Raw genomic sequence first — 22214 nt, forward strand, 5'->3', positions numbered from 1 at the left:
TATTGAAAAAGACAAATTAAAAAAGCAAAAACCTTAGCCAGGCAACACTTCTTAGAATCATCAAAGAAAAGCAATTGTTTTTAAAATAATTTTAAAAAATTTTTATTGGAAAGGCAGATCAGATTTATGGAGAGAAGGAGAGAAAGCGAAAGATCTTCCATCTGCTGGTTCACTCCCCAGATGGTCACAACGGCCGGAGCTGAGCCAATCCAAAGTCAGGAGCCAGGAGCTTCTTCGGGTCTCCCACATGGGTGCAGGGTCCCAAGGTTTTGGTTCGTCTTCTGCTTTCCCAGGCCACAAGCAGGGAGCTGGAAGGAAAGTGAGTAGCTGTGACACAAACTGGCACCCATATGGGATGCCGGCACACGCAAGGTGAGCATTTAGGCTATGGTGCCAGGCCCAGAAAGCAGAATTGTTGAAATTCCAATTTCAGTGAATTTATCTCACCAGTGTCGTCTGCTGCCTGTATTCGACTGTGAGCTCTGGGAAGGGAGAGAGTGGCTGTCATCGTTGTCTGTACTGCCATCATTGAGCGAGAAGCTGCCCTGCCAGTCCTTGGCACAGCTTTGTGGCTGAGTGTGTAAGATGAATGTTCATCTTGCCTGGCCCTCCTCCAAACTGAAAGAGCAACTCCACAGAAGTAAACGTGTTAGGTGGCATTGCCAGCCTTGTCTCCTGGTTGTGCCCTCCTGAGCTGTCACACAGCGTGGTGACCACATGGCGAGGTGTGTTTGCGCCCTTGTCCACCTTGGCTGCTTCAGTGTCATGCGGCCTTCCCTTCTGACTTTTTGCAGACTTGGCTCTTCTGTTGAGGACAGATGTAGTCTCTGAAGGCATTCCTGGCATTCCAGTTGAAAACACACTGTACCCTCACTCAGGACGTTTTTCATGGCTTCCTTTGAAACAGGCGCTGGGCTTGGCGACTGTCTCCCTCGCTGTCTGCCCCAGGGTCCCCGAGATAGTCAACACTGATGAATACCTGTTGAATCAGGACTGATTGGCCATCTCTAGTATTCTATTTAGGTTGTAAGTGAAGTCTCCCACTGTAGCATGGGTGTTGGTCATCTAAACTTAGCATACCAGTAACAGAAACAGCTTAGTGCCTTGGTTTTATGCTGTCCCCTATTTTGGCAGTTTTGTATCTTTGTCTCAACAGTTTAGGAGGAGAGTATTATTTCTCAGGACACTGTTTGAGTCTGGGTGTTTCAGAGGCCTGGGAAAGCAGCTGGAGCCTGGGGAGGGTTACAGCTTCCTGCACATACTGACCTGCTTTGAAGGCTGCCCCACCTGCGCCTCGTGCATGAGTGGAAGCAGACTCTGATCTGGCACTGAAAGAGCATGAAGGTGGAGGCAGACTGGGTGGCCTGGCTGCTGCAGCCAGGATTCCTGTTTTCATTAAGAGCCAGTTACGGACCATTTTGAATTATTGACTCACTTAGCTCTGTAAAGGAGCCAGAGTAAAACATATGCATCCAGCCTCATGAGACTAAGTAGCCTATGTTGGAAATCAACTTGTATCACTTTGAAAGATTGTTAGAGAAGCAAACAACCTGGACAGTTACTGAAGTTGAAAAAATAAAAAAAGGTTATTATGTAATGAGTATGTATAATCCCTGGGTGACCTTGTTCTTAAAGTTGAAGCTTGCATTTGGAGACCAGCACACACGGGCATCTAAAATCCTGAAATCCTGTGAGTTTCTGTTCTCCCACTCCTTGCCTAAATCTGTGTTTCTTACCTCTGCCTGTTCACAGCAGGTGCTGTTCTGAGCTGTCAGTTTTGGATGGAAGCCTGGGTTACAGACATCAACATCAATCAAACTGTGCACACTTAATGAACAATTCTCGGGCATCTAACTTATTTTTTAGAACAAACTGCGTAGTTTAAAGCTTACTGGAAATAATGCATATGTATGGAGAAATTGTGAACATATACAGCTGGATTTTCTCATAGATTTTACTTCTTGCTTTACAGGGTATATTGAGAATTAATCCAAAGAAGTTTCATGAAGCTTTTATTCCTTCCCCGGTAAGTTTAATAACTTTATAATTAACTTACTGTCACATTTAATTTTTCAGATGAGCTTTGAAACTGAAATCATATAATCTAACTAAAAAACAGAGTGGTAAAACAAAACTGAGGATGGGCAAGGATTTATTTCAAATTTAAATAAACAAAATTTGCTTTTGGTTCCCAACCCCTTTTGCCAGTCTTAGGATCAGTTGCCAAATAAAAGGGACGGCTGACATTGGTTACAAGGCTGTGGAGAGCAGCTGGACCCAGGCAGACTACCCATCAGTTCTTGTAATTGGATACCCTTGGTTTATAGCTTAAAAGGATTTATGGTTTTTTCCACTGATTTGAGTTAATCTTTCCCAAACAAATACGCTATCTACTTTCGATGTACTGCATGAGCTAAACTGAACATCTGTCCAAGAATAACGTGCAATGCTGTTTTCTTTTTGGTCAGCATTTCTCAGCTCCCTGTTATGCAGGTGATAGGACTTGGTACAAGGTTCTTTACCATTGGGTCTTCAGACTCTTACGTTCATGGCTCGTTTTAGTAGGCTCGCTCTGGACACAGCATGTTCACCTTGACAGAGTTAACAACAGGGCTGGAAAAGACTCAGCTGGATAAAGCTGGGAAAGCCATAGGTATAAATGTCTACTCAGAGACAAAGAAATAGAATACCTGTATTTCAGTCTGTTAAATGACAAGTTCAGTGAATGTAAATGTTTAGTCATGTGTTTCATAGATTTGCTAAGTATCGCCTTCTTTTTGTACACTCTTTTGAAGCCAAGAACTCACATGTGCATCCAAGTTCAAATCTCACCCACTGGGACTAGTGAAAAAGTGTCACGTTTCACATTATTCTCTCTGAATCCGATTCTTGTGTCATTACTCTAGTTCTCATTGAGGGTCAGCTTTAAGACCATTACCTAGCTGCAGGAGCAGTCATATCATATGAAAGAAGTATAGTCTAACATGGGTGTTAGATTTTAGGGTTTGCAGATAAAGTCACTTGCAGAAGTCATCCAAATTTCTCATGGACATCTCTGAGGAAGATGATAGATAAACCACCTGTGAAATGTGAAAGCCTTCTGTTGTTTGCACATTGAAAAGAATGATTGTTCCTTTGGGGGTAAACCAGTTGGAGAGCCTGAATGTGTTAGGAGTCCTCTTGGGTGAAATGTGGGTTTTCAGAGATGGGAACCCCACTCAGGGTAGTGTGGAGTTCATCCATGAAGCGCTGGGAACTGGGCGTATTTGGAGCTTCTCATCTCTTGGGCACGCCAAGGTCTGTTTTCAGTGATTAAAATAACAAGAAGAACTGCAACATTTTTATAATCTTATTGCTTGCTTTCTGTCTTCCCTGAGTACCGAGATGTGGATCTCTGTGAGCTTGGTTCCTCACATATGTGGGGGTCTAGGACTTAAGTACAAAAGAAGGCACACATACCTAACATCAAATATTGGAAAGTTGGAAGTCATCCTTATAAACTGTTAAGTAAAAGCTGTCTCATGATACAGTATATTCCTTGTCAGATATAGCTCTCCATACCTAGGTTCACATGTAAAATTCTGAGATTGCTTGGAATTCCATGCAGCAATGTGGCTGCCTGAAGGGAGGCCCACCTCTGGCTGACCCCGTTCCCTTCCCAAACTGAATCCTTGACCCATCGCAGCTGCCCTTCCTGGAGGGAGGGCCCTTGTGCACACGTATCCAAGAAACACCCTTTAGCCAATTGAAGGCCAGGGGGTGCTGGCGGTGAGTGGAAGGAAACTTGCCTGTGCATGCCCTGGAAGTGGAGTTAGGGCTGGCTAGTCCAAGGGAGCACTCCTTGCCCAGTGGGAATGATGTGGCTGGAGCAGAGCCAGGGAAGAAGTCCTCAAGAATGTGGGGCCTGGGGCCTGGTTAGATTCCTGCAGGTTCAGTGCGGATCATTTACATTTTCAAATGAAGTGTCTCTGTGGTTTGATTTGGTTTGCTAAAGGAAAGCCAGTAGGCAGAAGCAAATTAGTGATGCTTCAACAGCTCGTACCTATTCTGCTGGAAGTTGTATTCCTTGCATGTCCTACTTAGAGAGTTTTAGCTGGTATGCTGTTAGGATTGGCTTATCCCTGTGTCCTGTTTATGCTTGTAGCCCATGGTGGAGTGAGAGGTAAGGCATCTCAGCCACTATTGGAGGCCCAGTTGCAAGTGAATGTAGATACTCTAGTTTTGAACACCGGAAGAGTTCTTCATTCTTGTTTTGTGGATTTTGGGGTCATTTTTTGTTTTTGAGAAGTGTTTAGAAGCCAGAGGGGTCCATTGTGGAAACAATGAATTTTCCAGAGATCAAATTCCATGGCTACCGGTGGTCTGGGTTTGTGACTGTGGGTATTTAATGTCCACATATGAACTTGTATGAGCTGGTAGAATCACCCTGGCAGAGCAGGAAGCAGGGTGTCAGAACCAGGGCCTGCAGGCTGTGTGCTCTACTGAGCTGGAAGGACGAAGACGGGAGTGATAGTAAAGACACCTCAGTTCTTACAGGGGGAGGCACATGTTCTTTACTCGTAAAGGAGGGGCTCAATTAGTTCTTGTCTAATATTTTTCACTACCTCCAAATCTCCAAGTCTTTGGAGAGGTCAAAATAGCTCTTTGGCTACTTAGGTTTATTCTCATTGATTTTTAAAAATGGTTGTGAATGTATGCAGTATCATTTGCTGTGTCAAAATGTCTGTGTAAATTAGCAGGCTAGGAACAGTGAATTTTTCATCAGGTATAAGCAAAACTTTATTTTGGGAAACTTAGATTCATTGTAATTTCTATTGATAGAAAGCAGATTTTTGTTTTCTTGTGACAAAAATAACAGAATGAAACATTTTTGTGTATCTGCTGCTCTCCTAGAATACTCAAAACAAACAAAAAAACAAATCAGTTTGAATAAAACCATGTAACTTTAAAGCAAATAAAGATAAAATTATATTATTATTATTGTTATTGTGATACCTTTTTATTGGTTTTTTTTTGAGGAGAAAGTAAATAATCGAATAATGAGGAGAAAAGGACAGTAAGAGCCTGTTTTTGTGTGTATGTTTTTTAAAAGCACAGTTACTATTCTGTATTTAATGGTCCAAGAAGCTTTGTAACTTTTTAGTGCATCTTGTCAGGGGAGGCATCCTCTTAGAGCTGTGGAATTTATCACTGGTCCAGAGGGAGCTGTTCCACTGATGGTGGATGCACTGACCATCATGTCACATTGGGTACAGTCCTGTAGGATTCCATTAGGTTATCCCTGGGCTCTTTATAGCTCTCTAGGGATGTTCCACATCCAGTTTCCTTTCTTTCTTCTCTTTATGTGCTTTTTGTCATGTGCATCCAAATAAGGAGTTTAATTCCTTGGCCTTAACAAGTACTTGAGAGGAATGCCTGGGACTACTAATATTGAGCAGGTTCCAAAGCTTAGTGCCTTACAGACAAGACTTTCCGCAGTAGATGTAGGCTTCTGAATGAATCTAGGAAGAGCTAAGTCAGTGATGAAGTAGCTGTAGATGGGTGTGTTGTCAGGGGTTTGACCCAGCCCCGCTTTCTTGGGCTAGGAAGAGGGCAGTATGCTCATCCTGGCACCTCGGATCCTAAGCTGCAAAGGGTGGTTGTGAAAGATCTTTCCCTGCCTGTGCCTTGACCCAGGAGGATGGGTTAGGATGACCTCCGCCCAGTTCTCATTTCAGGAGGTCTGAGCGAGCCTGTGGCTTTTAAACTGCAGACAACAGGAAGGGAGAATGATGTGCTGTGCTTGAGTCCTGTGTACTGTCTCTTAGCCATCTCTTCCTTATTTCTCCTGAAAGCTGGTCGTAAGCTCAACTCTAGTAATTCTTTGGGGCTAACATGGAAGCTGTTCCTTGGGAACCTGGTGGTGTCGTGGTTGGCAAGCAGTGCAGACCACAGCTGCCAGCTCATATTTGGACCAGAAATGAAACAGAACAATAGTTCTAAAAAAATCTTGAATGGTTTGTGAATGATAAAAATGCTGAGTGACTAGAATGTCTTTCCTGGGGCACAGGGGCTGGTGATTTTGGAATGCTTATATGATAATGCTTGCCTATAATTCCATAATAATCACCTCAGCCTGTTGAGTGTTAAATCTTTGTCAAGCATCTCTCTTAGGGAAACTAGAGTGATGACTTTCCAGACCCTTCTGTTATTGCCTGTAAGAAAAACAAACATGTAACCTGTCCCTAATCCTTTATAGGGAGCACGTGGTGTGAAGTTTTAGAAGAACAAGAACGAGAGTCAGTATTTTTTTTTTTGAGGTTCTTTTTTTTTTTGTTTGTTTCTGAATTCTCCCTTCTTGTCTTTTGGGGGAGGAGAGAGATAAAAGGAGAAGCTACATTTAGCTTTCCAAATGTCCTAGTATCCAGGAATGGGGACCTGCAACCAAATATCAACCCAGGGTCCCGCTGTAGTGTCTGAGGGTTCTGACCAAGTGGTTTGGATAGTTCTGAAATGCTGTCGATTTCACCAATCCAAGGGTGTGGCAGCCTTCCTCAACCAATGCATTGGCTGCCATAGTCGACCTCAAGGTTGTCTATTTTACCAATCCAAGGGTGACGTAGCCTTCCTCAACCAGTTTATTAGCTGACACAGTTGACCTCAAGTCTCCATTCACCCAGATTTTTGCTGTCGTCATTTGCTAGGGTAGTTGTCCACTTTGCTCTGTTCTCCTTCCTCTGCAATGATACCAAATGGGCTGCCTTATTCTCCATGTGCATCAGGGTCTGTGTGCAGTCTTTGGCCTTTTTCACTTGCTGGCAGGTCAAAGGACCAGGGCCAGACACTCACCTTGCATGTGGGCCCCAGGAACTGGGCCAGGCGAACCAAGCGTCCACCCTTGGGGCTCATGAACCCGGCACACACCTTGCAGGGGGTGTCAAGAGACCAGGGCCAGGTGACCCGAGCCCCGCTGGATCCCCTACCCCTGGGGCTCATGAACCCAGCACCCACCTCTTAGGTGGGCCCTAGGGCCCAGGCCAGACGATCCAAGTCCTGCCAGATCCCCTGCCCCTAGGGCTCGCTCACCCAGTACCCACTGACCCCATACTGACATGGCTCACCTCACCTCAGCATCCACTGTTGTGTTGCACAACCTGGCTCAGTCCAGCTCCTGCTGGTGTGTGCTGCAGTCTGGCTCAGCACAGTCAGAACCCTGTCCCGACCCTAGTGTGAACTGGCTGGCATTGCAGCCTGATTTGGTCCCTCCTACACCTTGTCCTGGTTCACAGATCTGCCAGTAGGTGCTAAGAACTGGCCCAGCCTGGTCTGTCTCCAGACCTGACCCACATGTATGCCCGTGGGTACTGTCACCTGGCATGGTCAGAGTTGCTCCTTGGCTTGATTATTGTGCTCACCTGCATGGACTACATCCCTACAAAGGAGTTTCCCAGGTTCCTCTGTCGGGGGTCTTCCCAGTGGCAGATCTTACACACACCAGTGGGTCCTTGACTCAGGTTGGCTTTGTCCACCTCTTGTTCTGGCAGGAACAGCAGCCTTGTTCAACCAGCCTACACCCATTCTCGTTCTTACTGTTGGGTGTTGCAGCCCAGCCACACCTGTTCCATGCCCAGATACAGCTCTCGCGTGGTTCAGTGGGAGTCAAGACCTAACCAAGCCCTTTGTATACCCACTCTGGCTCTCGCGAGTACTAGTGGGTGCTGGAGTATAGCCCAGTCTGTTGCTCCCCAGGCCCAGTCCTTACTTACCCGGAGGGAGGTTGTAGCCATGTCTAGCCCAGCCTGCTATCCTCATTCTGGCTCTAGTATCCGCCTAGCTGGAGCATCCACTTAGCTCCACAGCCAGGCCTGTTCCCATCTACAGTTCTTGAGTGTGCCAGTGGAGATTGCAGTTCCACAGGACCGCCCCAACTCTTAAGTTAATCAGCAGAACTTGTATTTCCACAGGGTTGGGACCACTTATCCCCCACAGAATCTATCCCCAGACCTTGGGTCTCTTATGTGCTGGTTAGTGTTATGGCCCTGCTTAGTGTGACCTGTCTCCTGTTCTGACACTCAGTCATGTACTGGGATCTAGCCCTGCCAGACAAGCCCCTAGTCCTAGCTTTCATGTAGGCTGGCATGTGGTGGGCAGCAGTGTTCCATGCTAACAAGCCCAACTCAGGATTCCCATGTGGATTGACCCGTCAGTCTGACCCATACATCCCCATCAGTCTGACCCATACAGGTCTTCTAGTTTCTCCCCTCCAAACCATCAGGTCTCAGTCCCCTTGCTTACATGCAGGCACAGTGGCCCTGTTGTTGGAAGTCCCTCAGGAGTCATTCCTCATCTACATGCACTGTCCTTGGGCAGTGAGAATCTGTATTTTTTGATGAAATATTTTAAAAGTACCTAATTTTCCTCATGGAACTTTCTGATGGTGAAGCTCTGCATCTTCCTTGGCCATCTTTTTTTTTTTTTTAAAGATTTATTTATTTTTATTGGAAAGTCAGATATACAGAGAGTGGGAGTGACAAAGAGGAAGATCCTCCATCTGATGATTCACTCCCTAAGTGACTGCAATGGCTGGTGCTCAGCCGATCTGAACCCAGGAGCCTGAAGCTTCCTCCAGGTCTTCCACATGGGTGCAGGGTACCAAAGCTTTGGGCCGTCCTCCACTGCTTTCCCAGGCCACAAGCAGGGAGCTGGATGGGAAGCGGGACCGCTGGGATTAGAACCAGTGCCTATATGGGATTGCAGCGCATGCAAGGCAAGGACTTTAGCTGCTAGGTCACCATGCTGGGCCTGGCCGTCTTTTCAATGTAAGGGTTTTTGCAAAGGCTGTGACACCTCTTGGCTTTGGAAATTGACACCTGGGGGATTCTCTGCACAGTCACACTGAGAGTGAATTGTTTCTGAGTATGAGATTGAGGATGAGGATGCACACACCCTTTAGATCTGGCATTCATCCTGCACCTGTGTCAGTGCATAGCACGGGTGTGAAGACACTTTATTGAATCTCATGTCTCTTTCCTTCCCTTTTTGCCCTGTACTTCACTCTCCATGAAAATAGCCACGATTTGTTCTTTACCACTTTCCTGAGGGCTAGCGTGACAGCTGTTTCCTTGGTTAAGAACACAGATCCTGGAACTTGTTTCTGCTCCTGCTCTCAGTTTTTTTTCTTTAGAAATTTATTTTTCTTGGAAAGTCAGAGTTATGAAAGAGAAGGAGAGATGGTAAGAGAAAGATCTTGTATTTGCTGGTTCACTCACCAAATGGCTGCAATGGCCAGAGCTGGGCTGTTCTGAAGTTTGAAGCCAGGAGCTTCTGCTAGGTCTTCCATGTGGGTATAGAGGCCCAAGGGCTTGATTTCTGCTCCACTGCTCTCCAAGACCATAGGAAGGGAGCTGGATCAGGAAGTGGAGCACTACAACATGAAAGAGCACCCACACGGGCTGCTGCTGGAGGCTGAGGGCTAACTTGTTACACCATCCTCTGGCCCCTTCCAGGCAATTTCTGGGAGACTGTTGTTGATGCTTTCCTTGATACATTAAAAAATCCAACTGTGTAAAGAAGGCATTGGCATGCTTTATTTAAAACAAAAAAGATAATCTAAGAATAAATTATTTCTTTTTGTATATTGTAGATAACTACATCCAGTATCAGCCTTTTGCTTTATGGATTTTGGTTTATTTGTTTTTGGATCCTTTGCTTATCTGGTGACTTCTAGAATTCTGATAACTTGCAGATGTGCATTGGTCTCCTTTCAGGTGTGTGTGAGGCTGTTATGTCAACCGCCAGGTTGTAGGATCTGAAAATTTGAAGCCAAGTCACTAACTGTTGTCTCCTAGCCTTGGGTAAGCTATTATTTTCTGTTTTTCTCTAACCTAGGATGGTGATCGAGACATTTTCATTGATGGGGTCATTGCCCGAAACAGAGCCTTGAATGGGGACTTGGTGGCCGTGAGACTGCTCCCTGAGGAGCAGTGGAAGGTGAGTTATACTCTCCCTTGCTGATGAGAGATTTTTGTGGTTGCTGACAGGCCTTCTAGACTCAGGGTCGCAGGCCCCTCGCCCTGTGGTGACACTGGTGTTCCCTTGGAAGCAGTCCACTGAGTGCTTGGAACTGGGAGCTGCTCCTAACTGGAGTTGTTCCTTCTCCCTCTCAGTCATCTATGTCTCTTGTCACATGCCTTGCATTGGCTTTTGGTATTCCTCTGGGTGGAAGAAAAGCTTGACAGTGGGGAGAGGGGCATTCAGATCCAATATGTGTTCTTCTACATTCTGTGCTGGGAGAGCTGGACCAGCCAAGCCATGGGGATGGTGACAATCTTGACACATTTCTGCTGCCTCTAATGACAAACCCAGATACTACATGTCTGATTCTTTAGGGCCTAGTTTCCTAATTGGGCAGAGATGTTCTCAGCATGGAGTATTTTGAGTTTCAAGCTCTTATCTGTGACCTGTTGATTAAAAAAGATGTGGCTTTATTTATTTATTTATTTGAAAAAGGAGGAAGGGAGGGGGAGAGAGTGAGCGTGCATGCACAAGCAGGAGTGTGGGTAGGAACTCCCTTGTGTGCTGAGTTTGTGTCCAGATGCCTGTGGTGGTTAGGTGACTGAAGCCTGGAGCCTGGAACTCAGTCCTGGTCTGCCACTGATGTGGCAGGAACCCAAGAACTTGAATGACTGACGCCGCCTCCCAGCGTATGCAATAACAGGAAGCTGGAGTGAGGAAGCGGAGCTGGGATGGGAACCCATGAACTCTCATGTGTGTTCCAGGTGTTCTAGGCAGTGTGGTTTATCCGCAAGGTCAGATATCAACTCTGGTATTAGTTTTTATTGTTTATGGTAGAAATTCTTTGCATTATCTTATGAAACTGCCAACTAGTATATCTAAGTCTGCATTTATCTTTGTATCATGTGTCTTATTTAGCTCAGTTTATTGGCACTCAAGAATTTGATGTCTCCTACAGTGAAGAGTTTTTGTGTAGTGACTGGTGGTGTGGGCCTTTAGGCTAGGCTTAGGTCTGAGTCTTGTTGACCATTCATCTGAATAACCTTGGGGCAAATTATATGTCCTAGGCCTCATCCATGAAGTGAGAATAATCGTAGTCCCTACTCCACAGGCTTTTCATGAGGATTTGTGATAATCTATGTAGAATCATAGAGTAGTGCCTAAAAATCTTAGACTGCTGAGAGCTCAGGAAATGTTAGTGATTAGCTTTTCAGAAATGTTATGATATGAGGAGTACCAGTTTCTCTAAGAACTCTGTAGAAACATAAATTCTTTTCATCTGTTAAAGCTGGAGTAATGGAGTCACAGCTATGTGCGAGGTGTGTGTGGGTACAGGTTTTAGTCATGATTAGGATGGACGCAGTTCTTGCCTTTAAGGAGTTTACAGGCTCGTGCAGACTGCACGTGGAAAGCGATGGGGACTCATCAGCCTCACACAAAATTTAAAAAAAATTTTGTATATTTATTTATTTACATTATGGGAGTGGGAGGGGAGAAAAGAGATTTTTCCATCTCTTGGTTGCCTCCCCAAATGACTGCAATAGCTGGGGCTGGGCCAGACTGAAGCCAGGAGCTTCATCTGGGTCTCTCATACTGATGACAGTGGGCCAGAGCACTTGGGCCATTTTGTGCTGCCCACCCAGGCTGATTAGCAAAGTACTGGCTTGGAAGCGAAGCAGCCAAGGCATGTGCATGTGGGATACTGGCAGCCAAGGCAGCTCCTTAACGATTCTGGCCCCACAATTGAATCATAATTTTAATTAGTGCTATGAAATTAAATGCAGGTTTTTTTAAAAAGTAGATGTGAATTTTCCTAGTCTAGTTCCTCCTCCTCACCTTTAGCCCCAGTAGCTGCCAGTTAGGGATATAATCTCTTCCAGTGCTTCTTTAAAAAGCAAAGCTAAGAGTTGACTCCAGGTCCTAGCAACATAGGTTGATTTAAGTTATGTCCTGTTTTCTCAGAAACATCATCTACCTCATGGTTGATCAAGTCCAAGAGGACAAAGGGAGTATATTCCTAGGGACTGTTTGAAAGAATGAAGTGGCAACATTGTAGTCAAGAAGAACCAGAGAAAGGACAGGGAAGGTTGAGGTTTTCGCAAACGGGGTGGGGATGGAGAAACAGAAGAGTGTGTAAAGGAAGAAGACAGGAATAGTTAGCGAGTTGGGTGGGTTTAGGGCAGAGCAGGTGGGTGAGAGGTGTTGGCTGCTTGAAGGGTTGTTGGTGGAGAGAGAACATAGAGTACCAGCTGCTCTGCAAAAATGGAAGAGATTCCTTGAAATAGCAAGGTTCAGCTGCTGGTGTCCTTACTGCACATGGCTCTCGGCAGGAGATGGCCAAAACAAATAAATGAATAGGTCCGTGGCATTGTTTCTGTTGTAGTAACACTGGTAAGCAGAGTTTTTCTTAGTGTTATCTGAAGTTCTTGTTTTGGGAAAGAAGCTTAAGAAGATGGGTATGTTGTGGACCAAGCCTTGAAGCTTGCTGTTTGAGGGTGAAGATGCTTGTTGTCCAGGTCTATAAGGACAAATTCAGGTCTGGACTAGCCAGCCTGCCTTTCTCCCCTTCTTCCTCCCTCCCTTTTCTCTTCAGCTGTAGATATTTTTAAAATTTCCCTAAAAGTTTATTTTACTTTTTGCTCATCGTGATGACTAAGTGGTTAAATCCTCATCTTGCATGCACCAGGATCCTGTTTGGGCCCGGTTTGTGTCCTGGTTGCTCCACTTCCTTTTCAGCTCCCTGCTTGTGGCTTGGGAAAGGAGAAGAGGATGGCCCAAAGTCTTGGGACCCTGTACGTATGGGAAACCCAGAAGAACCTCCTGGCTTCAGATCGGCTCAGCTCTGGCTGTTGTGGCCACTTGGGGAGGAAACCAGTGGACCGAAGATCTTTGTGTTCATGTCTCCTCTCTGTAACTCTGCCTTGCCCATAATGGTAGAGTTACAGAGAGAAGGAGAGGCAGAAATCTTTCATTTGCTGATCTACTTTCCAAATGGTCTTAATGGCTGGAGCTAAGCAGATCTGAAGCCAGAAGGTAGAGAGCTTGCTCCGAGTTTTTCACATGAGTAAAAGGACTCAAAGACTTGGGCCTTTCTCTGCTGCTTTCCCAGGCTACAAGCAATGGGCTGGATGGGAAGTGGAATAGCTGGGAATTGAACGGGCACCTGTACAGATGCCAGCAGCACAAGCAGAGGCTTAGCTTGAAGTGCTATGGTGCTGACCCTGACCCGAGTATTTTGACTTCTGCTTTGGTACCTTTGATTCTTAAATAATAATTTGTACTTCAATACACAATCTGTACCTCAATGCACAATGCTGTATTTTTGCTTAGAGGTCCAATTTGATGAATTTCTGTCACTGGACCTAGTTAAGGATATATGAATTCATAGAGGGGTCAGTGTTGTGGTGTAGTGTGTGAGACTGTTGTCTGAGATATTAACATCTCAAGTGAACACTGGTTCTTGGAATGGCTGCTCCACTTCCAATCTGGCTTCCTCCCAATTGTCCTGGGATAGCACCAGAAGATGGCCCAAGTCCTTGTCTCCTGTTGCCTATAGAAGAAACCTAAATGAAGTGGCTCCTGGCTTCAGCCTCTCCCTGTCTTGGCTGTTGTGAACATCTGGGGAATGAACCAGCAGATGGATGATCCATCTTTTCTTCTCGTTCTCTTAAAGATTGATTGATTGATTGGAAAAGCAGATCCACAGAGAGAACGAGACACAGAGAAAGAGCTGTCTGTGAGTTCACTCCCCAAGTGGCTGTAACAGCTGGGGCTGGGCCAATCTAAAGCCAGGAGTCAAAGAGTTTCTTTTGAGTTTCCCATGTGGGTGCAGGGTCCCAAGGCTTGGGCCATCCTTTGCTATTTTCCCAGGCTACATGCAGGGAGTTGGATGGGAAGTGGAGCAGTCAGGACATGAACCAGGGCCCATATGGGATCCCAGTGTGTGCCAGATAAGGATTTAGCCACTGAACTATTGCACCAGATCCTGGAAGATTCTTATCTCGTCTCTGTTCCTCTCTCTGTAACTTTGACTTTTACATACATATTTACATGCGTAAATAAAGATAGGACTGATTTGTAGAAATAGATTAACATTTCCTCAGATACATTTTATTTTTCTGTTTTGTAATTAATATATAAATGTCACTGTAGCTACTGTTTGGAGAATGGGCCATGGTGGGGACAGTTGTATATTGGAATGCCCAGTTATGACGCTTTAATGAAAGGCCTTGGCAGTGTAGCCACAAGAGGGTATATGTTTTGAAAGTAGAGCGAATAGTAGCTGAAGATGATTTGAGGAGTAGGATGATTTTGCTTTAAGCAAGATGGATAAATATGATATTGCTAATTAAAATGGAAGCCAGTAGTGCATATTTTGATATAAAATTGCTAGTTATGCTTGGTTGTGTTAGGTTTGAAATTGTTTTTAGACATATTAGTAGATAAGTGAGAGACTATGGAGCCCATCTTGTTTACCTTACTGGTGAATTTTAAATAGTTAAGAATGAAATAATCTTGGATTTACATACACACAGAAGATATAACCAGAAGAAAGTTTTCCATCTCATTCTATGAAACTAGCATTGACCTAATACCACCAAATGAGGTAAAAGCACCGATGTAAAGAAATGTACAGAGAAATGCTCATAAATCTAGATTAAAACAATTTGAATGAAAATTTTCAAATAGAATCCAGAAATATGTAAAGAAGGACAATATATGACACTGAGGCTATGGCTTAACTGACTAATCCTCAGCCTGCTAGCGCTGACATCCCAAATAAGCACCAGTTCATGTCCCAGCTGCCCTACGTACCATCCAGCTCCTCTGCTTGTGGCCTGGGAAATCAGTCAAGGATGGCCCAAACCCTGGGACCCTGCACCTGCGTGGGAGGTTTGGAAAAAGCTCTTGACTTCTGGCTTCGGATCAGCTCAGCTCTTTTTGTTGTAGCTGCCTGGGGAATGAACTAGCAGATGGAAGATCTTTCTCTCTGTCTCTTCTTCTCTTTGTAAATCTACCTTTTTAATAAAAACAAACAAATCTTAAAAATAAAAAGAAAAAAGGGACAATACAATATGAGTAATTGAAATTTGTCCCAAAAATTCAAGGTTGTTTAATATATAATAAGTAATTAATGTAGTTTACTACAGACTAAACTTAATACCATGTTCCAATTAAATGTCCTTTCATGGGTGGGCATTTGGTTTAATGCCCAAGACACTGGTTATGGTGGCTGCATCCCACTTTGGAGCCAGAGCCCGCAGCTGACAGCCGGGTTGTCTGGGGTGCAGCTTCCTTCTAATGCCGCCCCTGGAACACAGGGGCACTGGATCAGGTGACTGGGTTCCTGCCACACATTTGGGAATCCTGGATTGAGTTCCTGGCTCCCAGCTCTGACTGGGCCTAGAGCTTGCAGTCAAAAACATTTAACAAGGAAACCAGTAGCTGGTTTGTCCATCTCTGTCTCCTCACCCTCTCTGCATCAAGTAAAACAGAAGCAAATATACTTTCCATTGATACAGAAAAGGCATTCGACAAAATCCTACAGCCATTTGTGATAAAAACTCACAGCAAAATAGGAATAGAAGTTAATGCCTCCGCTTGATAAAGACCACTTAGGAGATATTTAGCATGAACATCAGGCATAGTGAGAGATCTAATGCCTTTCTTCCATATTGGAAATGAGGGGAGAATGTCCCTTAACATTCCTTTTGTTCAACATTGTACCAAAAATTCTAGCCAATACAAAAAGCAGTGGGAAAAAAACCCATTTAGATTAGAAAAAGAAAGCCAGACTGTGTAGAAACTATAGTAGAAATAGCAAGTGGGTTTAGTAGGGCTGTGCTGTAGCAGGCTGGGTTTAGTAAGGCTGTGCTGTAGCAGGCTGGGTTTAGTAAGGCTGTGCTGTAGCAGGCTGGGTTTAGTAAGGCTGTGCTGTAGCAGGCTGAGGTGCAAAGGTCAGTTATAGTTCTTTACATTAGTAATAAAACATTGCAAATGAAAAAACATTTCTTAAAATACTGTTTACAGTAGGGCCTGGCACAGTAACCTAGTGGCTAAAGTCCTTGCCTTGTGTGCACTGACATCCCATATGGGCGCCAGTTCTAATCCCGGCAGCCCTGCTTCCTATCCAGCTCCCTGCTTGTGGCCTGGGAAAGCAGTCCAGGGTGGTCGAAAGCCTTGGGACCCTGCACTCATGTGGGAGATCAAGAGGAGGCTCCAGGCTCCTGGCTTTGGATTGGCTCAGCTCCAGCTGTTGCTGCTGTTTGGGGAGTGAATCAATGGATGGAAGTTATTCTCTGCCTTTCCTCCTCTCTGTATATCTGACTGTCCAAAAAAAAAAAAAATCTTAAAAAAAATACTATTTACAGTAGAATCATATATGTGAAATTCTTAGGGATAAACTTGACAAAAATGTGGACAACATATATGCCAAAACCATAAAACGTTAGTTTCAAGAGACAAAAAGTAAATTAGAGGTCAGTAAATGGTGAGAAGTAACAGATTCATGAAATAAAGAGGCTCAGTATTACTAAGATGTCAGTTCTACTCATTTGATTACTGAATATTATGAATGATCTTATTTATGGAAATTAACAAGTTAGTTTCAGATTTATAAGGAAGAACAAAGGGCTCTGTGAGCCACAGTGAATTAGTTTGAAGACATATAGCAGCTGATTTCTAGACTTACTTAGTAATTAAGGTAGAGTGGTATTGGTATTAGGGTGGAATATAAATGAATGGAACAGAATAGAGAATGCTTAATCTCTTTTGCTGCTGTAATAGAATAATTGATTGGGTAACTCAAAGAATAGAAGGTTGGGGGGCTGGCATGATAGCTTTTACCATCTAATCCTCCACCTTCAAGCACTGATATCCCATATGGGTGTAGTTTGTGTCCCAGCTGCTTCATTTCCTTTTCAGTTCCCTGCTTGTGGCCTAAGAATGGAGTGGAGGATGGCTCAAAACCTTGGGACCCTACACTCATGTGGGAGACCCAGAAGAAGCTCCTGGCTTTGGGTTGGCTCAGATCTGGATTGGCCATTTGGGGAATGAACCAGCAGATGCAAGATCTTGTCTTTCTTTCTCTCTGTAAATCTGCCTTTCCAATAAAAAAATTTTTTTTAAAAAAGAAAATAAAGAATGAATAGAAGGAACTTTAGCTCATTGGGTTGGAGGCTAGAACCCCAAGACCTGGCTCCTGCATCTGCTTGGCTGCTGCTGAGGGTGTTGTGCTGCTCCACGTGTGGAAGGTGGCGAAGCAGAAGGATCAGTGGCTTTATGCAAAAGGCCAAGCACACTGAGTAATGCAGCTGTGTGACAACTTGTTCTTGTAACCAATCCAGTCCTGAGATAGTGAGAACTGATACCTGTCAGATGGCATTCATTTTTATTATGTGTATATATAATATATATATGGTTAAATAAGGGCTCAACACTTCCCACTAGGCTGTACTCCCAACATTGTTAGCTCAAATCAAGTTTTGCTGGGGATGAACCATAGCAAAGAAATACTTCACTAAGATCTGTGATGGCAAATAATCCTGTGAAAAGATGCTTAACATAATTAGTCATTAAGGAAATCCAAATTGAAAGCATAAGATCTCACTACAGATCCATTAGAATAGCTGAAGTTAATGGCCGTTCAAGTTAATGGCCGTAACCAATGTTGGCAAGGATATGGAGGAGTTAGAACTCTTGTTCATTGCTGGTGAACATATAAATGATAAAGTAACTTTGGAAACTAGTTTGGCCTTTTTTCTTATTTTGTAAAGATTTGTTATTTGAAAGGAAGAGTTACGGAGAAGAGAGAGATCTTCCTTCTATTTGCTGGTTCAATCTCCAATTGGCTGCCATGGCTGGGACTGGGGAAGACTGTAGCCAGTAGTGCAGAACTCCATGCAGGGTCTCCCATGTGTGTGGCAGTGGCCCATGCCCTCCAACTATCATTTGCTGGTTTCACAGGCCCAGGGAGTTTGAAAGTGGGACAGCTGGGATTTAAAGTGGCACTCATAGCAGGATGTGTGTGTTCCAGATATTGGCCACCCCAGACAGTTTCTTAAAAAGTTAAGCAAAGCCAGGCACTTACGATGCCAGCTGGGATGCCCATAAAGTCCCTAAGTTCCAGTCCTGGCTCTGTTCTTGATTCCCGGAAGGCAGTGCTAGAGGCTCACGTAGTTGGGTCCCTGCCTCCCACGGGGGAGACCTGGATTGAGTTCCCAGTTTTCGGCTTCAGCCTGCTTGAGTCCCAGTTGCAGGTCATGAGGAGGATGAGCCAGTGTGTGCTTTCTCTGTGTGTCTCTTTGCCTTTAAAAAGAAAAAAAAGAAAAGGAGATCAGCATTCACCTAACTTGCGACTCAGTCTTTCCATTCTGTCTACCTTATCAAAATGAAAACATTCATCTACAAAGATACTTGTATATAAATATTCATAGCAACTTTGTTTATAATAACCCAGCATGGAAACAACAGAAGTCTGTCAGCATGTAAGTGGGTAAACCAATTTGGAGAATACATTATAACTCCGCAATAAAAAAAGAATTGTTGACACATGCCTTGATATGAGTTACTAATTGTGATGAGTGAAAGAAACCATGCAAAACAGAATCTACTCTGTGTGATGCTATTTACTTCACAGATGCAAACAAATTTATAGTGAGAAAAGGCAGATGAGTGGTTTCCTGGGGCGAGAGCGTGAGAGATATTACCATGGTGCTGGAAGATAATTTGGGGAGTGATTAATGGACATGGTCGTGACCTTGATGGTTTTGTTTCATCATTGCTTATGTATGTATGTATGTGTGTCAGCACTCACAACCCTGTATACTTTAAATGCATGTCATTTACTTTATGATACTGTTAGCTCAGTAAAACTGTAAAAAGAACATTGACCATGAACAAGCAGAAGATGGTGAACCGATGAGTCTGGAGCTCCACGGAGAACGTGAAGCTAGAGGTTCAGTGTGGGACTCGGGAGTAGATAAGTGGAGCATAAAGGTTTAGAGCCAGGGAAGGGAATTACTCAGGCAAACTGGCATTTTGAGTCCCACTGAGGAAGGCATGGAGAAGCCCCACTCCTGGCATTGGGTTGCATTGGGTGCAGTCGAGGGAGCCACATTTTAGCCATGTCTGGTTTAAATAGGCTGAACTGAGCCGGAGGGGGGCGGGGAAGGAGCAGAGGTTAATTGAGCTGGGGGTCAACAGACGTTCACGCTCATGGTCCTCACATGTGCTTGGATCTAGAGGGCAGTTGGGACCTACTTTGTTAACTTCATCACACCTGCCTAGCTGACTGGGAAGGGGAAGTTCCGTGGGCAGAGGCAGCAGGCCCTTCAGCCAGAAGAGGGTTGTGTGGATATAGGCCATTCTTGGGCAGTCAGGGAGTGTGAGCACTGAGCCCCTCTGCTGTGATTTGACTTGTTGCTCTGTGGTCTGCTCATGTGACTTCTGCCCTCCCTTGGGCCTCAGACCTGGTATTAAGGCGGAATCACAGAGCATCTCCTGAGGCTTTCCTTTTCTATGCTCAAGGTCAGGTGCGTCAGAGGCGCTTTCGAGCCCTCTTGTGTCTGGAGGTCACCTCTACCTGGCAGGTGGGTTGGGTGAATCCTGTGTGGGTGGGAATGAGCAGTCTGGAGCTTCCAATCATGTGGATCAAGGGAAATGGGGTGGGGTAGGAGCACTCAGCAACAAGCCAGGGAGCAATGCAGTCTCTGGAGAAGAGGTTGTATTCTGGAGGGGTGGTCCTGTCTTTGAGAGACAACAACAGTTAGGAAAGATATCAGAACTGGGCCAGTCCTTCAGACTGGTGTTTGTCTTTATCCTGTAAATGATTTGCCTGGGGATTTTCTTCAAATACAAATTCGATACAGATGCTCATTCTGGGTCTTTGCAAATGCCTGGAATTGTACATTCCTAAGAGGTTTCAGGGCCCACTGCGAGCAGCAAGCCTTTCCCCGGTCAGCGAGAGGGGAAGGTGAAGTGGCAGCTTTGGCGCCCAGGTCTACACATCTTTGGCAGGAAGAATGGGAACTGTGGAGCTCAACAGTTGTAGCTGCCATGCAGTTCTCTGGAGGGGCTGGGCTTTGGTGTGGCAGTCACGATGCTGCTTGGGATGCCCACGTTCCATGTCAGAGTCCTGGCATTAGGTCTTAGCTCTGTTCCTGCTTCTAGCTTCCTGTTAATGGCATCTCTGGGAGGCCACAGGTGAAGACGTAAGTAGTTGGGTTTCTATTGCACCCATGGGGGACTTGCATTGAATTTCTGGCTCCAGGCTTTGATTAGACTCAGCACCAGCTGTTGTGGTCTTTTGGGGTGTGAGCCAGGAGATGGGAGATCTCTGCCTACCTCTGTCTCTTTGCCATTCAAGCAAACATTTAAAAGCAAGTCATTCCTCCTTTCCCCACCCTTCTGAGAGACTGGATCCTATGCCCTGTTTTTGTTGATAACACTCTGAAGAGCAGAGGTTGGCCGGGGCATAGGCATAGGCTGGGACTAGCCAGAAGTCTCTAGCCTTGGAGAAGCAGGTAAGGGGTTGATTTGGGGGAAATGCCTTGGTGCACTGCATAGGCCCTTCTCAGCTGTCAGAAGGCTTGAACCAAGAGGACTGCCCTGCTCAGCCCCATGCGCTCTGTTCATCTGCTTTCCTGAGGGTCTCAGTGGCTTTTTAAATGAAAGTCAGTGAGGTTAGGTTTGTCTCCATCAGTTAGAGGATTTTTCAGCTTGCCATTTTGAACTCAGGAGTTCTGTTGGCTGGAGCCCACTTAAGATGGTTGCTGGTGATAGAGTCAGATTGGAAGAGATGATTCTGGTTGTCATCAAGAATCCCTAACTTGTAGAATATAAATCTCCCTGTGCATACTGTCCAATTGTGTTACATGTTTGTTAGTACAAAAGTACAAAAGCGTATTGTTGTTGGAGGAATCCACAGTCAGTGATGTGAGCAAATGTGAATTTATTGCATTATTTGTCTTTGCTTCTTTATGCTTGTTGAGCTCGATCCTCTTGGAAATATAACCCAAGGGCCTTTGGGGTTCTAGAAAGAACAACAATTCTTTTAGTTATGGCAGTAAATAGTCAATTTATTTCACAGCATGTTTTTTTTTTTTTTAAGCAAAGCAGATAGCTGTAGAAGTATCAAGCTGTGAGGAAATAATAAAAATAATTTACTCTTATATAACAATTTAAGTTTCAGAACTCATCCTCATTTTATATCCATATCTTCATTTGTTCATTACAGACATGTAATGAAGCATAGTTGAGGAGTTAATGATGGTTTGTTCCTTTTGTCAGTTGGGAAACTAAGGTCTTAGGAGAGTGATTTGGTGGAGGAGTCAGTGATTTTTGACAGAATCGGGGCAGAGTCCAGATTTCTTGACCTTTAGCTTGCTGTTCTTTAACTTTTGTTTTTAAGGGGAGAGTGTGTCCCCAGTTGGTTAGGAACATTGGTTGACTTTGATGAATCTGCAGCAGTGAAAGCTTCTGAGAGGGGGTTTCATATTAATTAAGATTTGAAGGATGGGAATAGAGAAGGAGATTTTGGTTTACGTTAGGGTAAGAATGATTTGGTCTGACAGTGATTTGGCATGAGAGTTTGAAATGTGAAGGTTTCAGGGAGGGGGCATATGGATTGAGGCCCTATCTTCCTGCCACACTGTGGGCCAATGCTGTAGACCCTCTACTAGCCCCTTGGAAGCTGGAGAGAGCAGGAGGTTTCTAACTGGGATCAAGGTCCTGCCCTCAAGATTATAGGGGCTCAGAAAAGGATGCCCCAAACGCTGGTGCTTTGACAATTTGAGAAGTCTTAGTTGTCTCTGATTCAAGGTTCTTCCGACCTTCCTTGGTTTTTGCCTTGCCAGGGCAGGGAAGGGTTTTTAGCCAAGCTTTAGCTGACCAGACCTACCAAAAGATGAGTGTGATTAGCTCCAGCCTTTTTACTGAAGTTTCATTAACGAGATATGTCTGAGTTCTTGTGGCACAAAGGAAGACTGAAAGGCCAACATCCCGTTTAGCACTTGGAGGAGCTTTGCCCTGGGTCATTGTTGGTTCTTCTGTGCCTACCCATCTGCCCCAGGGAATACTTGATGATCCCTGTACAGTGAACTGCCGGCACTCCTGCTTCCCTCTCTCGTCAGACGGAACTGTGTAAGCTTCAATTCCTGACCTTTTGTTTTAGACTCCCACGTGGCGTGTGACTCCTGTGTTGTGATTTTCCCCTGTGCTGT

The 22214-nt window shown here is 44.8% G+C and overlaps 1 protein-coding gene across 1 annotated transcript in view; it reads left to right on the plus strand.

The window, feature by feature from the left end:
* Positions 1-22214, plus strand: part of DIS3L2 (DIS3 like 3'-5' exoribonuclease 2) — a 332757-nt gene that overhangs the window by 68438 nt on the left and 242105 nt on the right. The window contains exons 5-6 of the mRNA XM_040972300.1: positions 1973-2026; positions 9868-9969. Of these exons, the coding sequence (XP_040828234.1) occupies positions 1973-2026; positions 9868-9969 (156 nt within the window). The remainder of the gene's footprint in view (positions 1-1972; positions 2027-9867; positions 9970-22214) is intronic.

Source organism: Ochotona curzoniae, unplaced genomic scaffold (genome assembly GCF_017591425.1).
Source record: "Ochotona curzoniae isolate NIBS_2020 unplaced genomic scaffold, NIBS_Ocur_1.0 contig_2294, whole genome shotgun sequence".
In the NCBI taxonomy this organism is placed as follows: domain Eukaryota; kingdom Metazoa; phylum Chordata; class Mammalia; order Lagomorpha; family Ochotonidae; genus Ochotona; species Ochotona curzoniae.